A 5130-nucleotide genomic window follows, 5' to 3' on the forward strand; every position below is an offset into this window, starting at 1 on the left:
TGAACTCTGAATGTTAAAAGCCACGTTGTTAATGTTGTTGCTGCTGTAAAGATACAAATAAAAATCATCTCCTCCAACCAACCAAGACTAGAGACAACATAGCGGTCTCTAGGCATTAACTACACCTCTCTCTCTCTCTCTCTCTCTCTCTCTCTCTCTCTCTCTCTCTCTCTCTCTCTCTCTCTCTCTCTCTCTCTCTCTCTCTCTCTGCATGCAGGTGGAAAACCCATAATGTCCAAAGTCCAAAACAGTTACTTTTTATAATTCAAATTTAAAAAAGTTGCAAAAATAGCAAACCTACAATGAGGTTTAGGTTTGAGCTAGTAGGTTTGTTCTTTTTTACGTGACACTAAGTATGACAAAGTAGCTTATAGGCCAATTTATACGGAAGAAAAAAAACATTAAAAGTTAAAAAAATATATTTTTCAACAAATGAAATCATATATTTTCTGTGCAGGCTGCAGGTTACAACACACACAGAGCAGAGCCGAGGTTGGAGCACCAGAGTCGGGGTGATTAGTCTCTGGGCCCTACAGGCTGGGCCCTGGCTCTATGGGCCCAGCCTCTATGGGCCCAGCCTCTATGGGCCTCCTCTATGGCCCTCCTCTATGGGCCGCTACGCTGCTTTGTGTCCCTGCTGAGAGCATTTGAATGTGAATCAAACCAATAGAGTGGTTCAGGCAGAAAAAAAACACACAAAGGCCCACAGAGGAGCTGCATGGCTCTGGACGAGAGAGAGAGAGAGAGAGAGAGAGAGAGAGAGAGAGAGAGAGAGAGAGAGAGAGAGAGAAGGCTGAAAAGGAGTGCGGGGAGACGGCGCTGCACAATGGAACAATTCACCTTATAATCGCTTTGATATATTATACATGCCTGAAGACTTAAACATTGTGTAATTATTTATAAATGGCTGTCCCCCTTATTCTCCAATAATACCGCGGGGAGAAAGGCGCCGCGGGTTCCCCTGGCCAAACTGGACCTTAATGTGGACCCCAGACCCCTTATAATGTGGACCCCCGGCCCCCCCTTAATGTGGACCCCCAGCCCCCCTTAATGGCGAGGTGTGTGTGTGTGTGTGTGTGTGTGTGTGTGTGTGTGTGTGTGTGTGTGTGTGTGTGTGTGTGTGTGTGTGTGTGTGTGTGTGTGTGTGTGTGTGTGTGTGTGAAGGAATAAATGGAATAATGAATGGAAAATGGTATGGCTGTCCTCATAAAGATCTCTTTAAAATGCCTTCAGGAATAGATGTGTCTAATGGTCGCATTGGTTCCATTCTGGACACTTTTAGTGCCCGGTGCGTCATGTTGTGAATATTAATCACAATCTGACAAGTTAAAAAATGATGCGGCTTTTAAAAAAGTTCCAGACTAATAAAATCAAACAGGCCGGCAGTTTAAACTGTTGGCCTTTTTTATTACACACAATTAAACAATAGAGCTGAATAAAGCATGATAAACTGACCATAAATGATACGTCTAGACTGAAATGGAACGGAGATAACTTCATAGAACATTGTGATTTTATTAAAACTCTGAAATATTAAATAGTCAAACTATTAAAAGGTTTATTTCAGATGACCACCCTGACATCAATTATTACTTATTGTAACCACTATCTATAGAATTGTCTCATAAACCTTCAATGCGTCTTATTAATTTACATTTCACTTATAACTAATATGTCAGTCAGTCAAATGTGTAAAAGCTGCACAATATTTTTCCTCTCCTCACAAATATATCGAATGTATTTGAATCAGGAGGGAAATGTTTAAAAAGGAGATCAATAAATAAGTGTTTGTTAATAAGTAGCTATAGCTGTGCGGTGGGTGTTTCTGTGGATGTTTTTATTGTTGCAGAAACTCTCTAAGTGTGTGTGTGTGTGTGTGTGTGTGTGTGTGTGTGTGTGTGTGTGTGTGTGTGTGTGTGTGTGTGTGTGTGTGTGTGTGTGTGTGTGTGTGTGCATCATGCATGCCTTGGGGGCCAAAGTCTGCACTTTTTTTTTTTTTTACCACAAAAGATTTTAGCTGGAGTGATGCGTGTGTGAAACGTGTGTGTGCGTGCATGCACGTGAGTGCAGCGTGCATGCGTCCAGGAGGGGTTGGATAGCAACAGTTCTGCTCGCGTGGCCGAAGCAAGCGGTCTCGCGTGCGCCTATTGGTCGGCGGTGATTACAGGCACGCTCCGAGTCCAGCTCAGCTCCAGTGCGTGTGTGTGTGTGTGTGTGTGTGTGTGTGTGTGTGTGTGTGTGTGTGTGTGTGTGTGTGTGTGTGTGTGTGTGTGTGTGTGTGTGTGTGTGTGTGTGTGTGTGTGTGTGTGTGTGTGTGTGTGTGTGTGTGTGTGTGTGTGTGTGTGTGTGTGTGTGCGCGCGCGAGCGTGCGTGCGGTAACACTAACACTATGCTAATGAGGCTGTGCGGTCGGCACGGGGCAGGCGTGATGCTGGACCCCCATTCATGCGTCCCTCTCACCGGGGGAGGAGAGGGGCGGGGGTCCGCGGGGGGGGCCGGGTCCATTGTCCGGTAAACCGGGTATATAAGGAGACCTCGGGCCGGTCGTGTGCCACGTTCACACTGAGCTCACATGTCTCCTCACACGAGCTGATAGGAGAGACAAGAGAAAGAGACGCGTGCCTTTATAAAACTATTATAACTATTATACTATCATCAGCCTGTTGGCATCACTTCTACTGCTGTGGAACTTTGGCTTCTGTCTCTGGAGACTAGAAGAACTTCCATCCCAGTGAAGCATCATCTTATCCAGGCTCCATCCACCTGCCATACCGGTAAGTTCTGCCTCCATCCAGCTGTCAACATCCATCTATAGTCTGTGTTTCTCATCTGATTTCAGGTCAGTTTCTGCAGTGATTTAACCATCATATCTCCATGTCTCTCCTCCAGGTAAACCATGGATCACAGCACCATGTTCTCAGACAGCAGCAGTGATTTCTTCGGCCTCTCCACCACCGACGACGAGGACTCCTCATCCGGCTCTCCTCGCTCCTCCTCCTCCTCCTGCTCCCCGGCCACCGCCTCCTGCTGCTCCCCGGAGCGCAGCGACGAGGAGCCTCAGCCCGAGGAGGAGCAGAGCAACAAGAAGCCCCAGAGGAGGAGGGGTCGCGGCGGGAGGATCGGCCCTGACGGGGTGCTGGTCCCCGTGAAGAGGAACCGCAGGGTGAAGGCCAACGACCGCGAGAGGAACCGCATGCACAACCTGAACGACGCGCTGGACGCGCTGCGCGGCGTGCTGCCCGCCTGGCCCGACGAGACCAAGCTCACCAAGATAGAGACCCTGCGCTTCGCCCACAACTACATCTGGGCTCTGAGCGAGACCATCCGCATCGCAGACCTCCAGGGGGTCCGCCGGGGAGCGTCCGGTACCGGAGGAGCCCCGATTCCGAACCTCAACCTCCTCAACCCCGGCGCGTCCCCCGGTGACGCGGCGGCTCCCTCCCTCCTGCTCCCCGCCGCCCTCGCAGCCTGCATCAGCGGCGGAGACGCGGCCCCGAGTCCCGGCGGAGGCAGCGACGCATGTTCGTGGAGCTCCGGCGCCTCGTCCTCCTCGTCCTCCTCCTCCCCGGGTTACTGCTCCTCCGACCCGGGCAGCCCCGCCACTTCCACCTCCTCCGGAGCGGAGGAGTCGTTCCACCGGGCCTCCTTCCTCCAGCCCAGCCCGCTGTACAGCTTCCACCAGCACAGCTTCGCCCCGGGAGTCTACTGAGAGCCGGGGAGGGTGACAGCTCTGCGTCGCTATGCCGAGAAAGAGCCGTTATTTTCGGCCTCAGACCCACAGAAAAACACTGACAATTATCACTGTTTTGCCTTAAACAGCAGACCTCCTCCGGCCTGTTTGATTGACACTGACTCTTTCTTAATTATTATTATTATTATTATTATTATTATATTATTATTATTATTATTATTGTTAACGATAATAACTTAATTTGTGTGTGTGTGTGTTTTTTTTATTCCTTCTAAGTTGTTCTATGATTTATTTTTCGTTCAGTTGTTTTGTATTCCTTCGAAAAAAACATTTTTTTGCACTTTCCCCTTAATTGTCTCATTCGATGCTATTTAGGCTCCGACAGGTTGTTATCTCATAGGCCGCTAGAGAGACGCTGTTGACCCGCTATTAGACAACTATTGGCCGCTATGCAGCATGTTGTGACCCGCTATTAGAGAACTATTATGATCCAGGACAACAGAGAGAAGGAGCTGGAGGTGAAAAGTCAATTCTTACAATTTGTAGAGTAATGATGCAGAAAAGCGAGCGTGTAAATGGCCTTTGAATGGCATGAAAAGGATCATTCATTATGTATGGATGCTGTGACCTCCTCCACACAAAGGACTCATCATTCAAACTCTCTCTCTCTAGTCTATGTTGTTGCTTTTTTATACTTTTTATTTATGTTTTCTACTTGCTTTGTTCGTTCGTTCGTTTTGATATGATGATGAAATTGTATTTTGTACATAGAGAGATTTTTATTCTATTTACTTGGAGCTGTGTGGTGGTTCTGATACCATGCAGACATTTTTCTACAAAATAAAATTATAATGTTTTCTAAAAAAAGTTTGCTGATCCTCCCTGGTCTGTTTGTTGCTGTTTAAATAACATTAACCTGTTGCTTTGACAGTGTGTTACAATACAAATACATATACCAATAATAATACTACTACTAATAATAATAACAATATATATACTAATAACAATAATAATAATAATAATAGCGAGCCCTCAAATGAATCATAAGGCCAGCCTCATGGCCTCGCCTCCAGACAATGGAGCTGCGATGCATTCATAAGAGATAACGGTTTTGGGACAAGCGGCAGGTGGATTAACGCACGCACGCACGCACGCACGCACGCACGCACACGCACACACACACACACACACACACACACACACACACACACACACACATGACAAGCACTTGGAATTGTAAGATTTTACGCAGTATAGATTTAGTGTGACTCGGTTCCACAGATAAATATCGTGAAAATAGCCGATCTACAAGCTCATTGTGAGCTTAATTGTAGATCGGCTATTTCCCCAATTTGTTTGCCTCTTTGTAGGTAATATTTAACAATTTGGCCAATGTTTGACCAATTTTAAATAATAGGCCTAGTTTGTTGATTAACTTT

At 46.8% G+C, this 5130-nt stretch overlaps 1 protein-coding gene across 1 annotated transcript; it reads left to right on the top strand.

The window, feature by feature from the left end:
• Window positions 1–2896: 2896 nt before the first annotated feature.
• neurog1 (neurogenin 1) lies at window positions 2897–3709 on the top strand (the record flags this gene model as incomplete). The annotated part of the gene is made up of 2 exons (XM_084041878.1): window positions 2897–3365; window positions 3468–3709. 2 exons carry the CDS (start codon window positions 2897–2899, stop codon window positions 3707–3709), a joined length of 711 nt encoding a protein of 236 aa, XP_083898004.1.
• Window positions 3710–5130: the final 1421 nt, after the last annotated feature.

This window comes from Gymnoscopelus microlampas (genome assembly GCF_963454915.1).
Source record: "Gymnoscopelus microlampas genome assembly, chromosome: 18".
Taxonomy (NCBI): domain Eukaryota; kingdom Metazoa; phylum Chordata; class Actinopteri; order Myctophiformes; family Myctophidae; genus Gymnoscopelus; species Gymnoscopelus microlampas.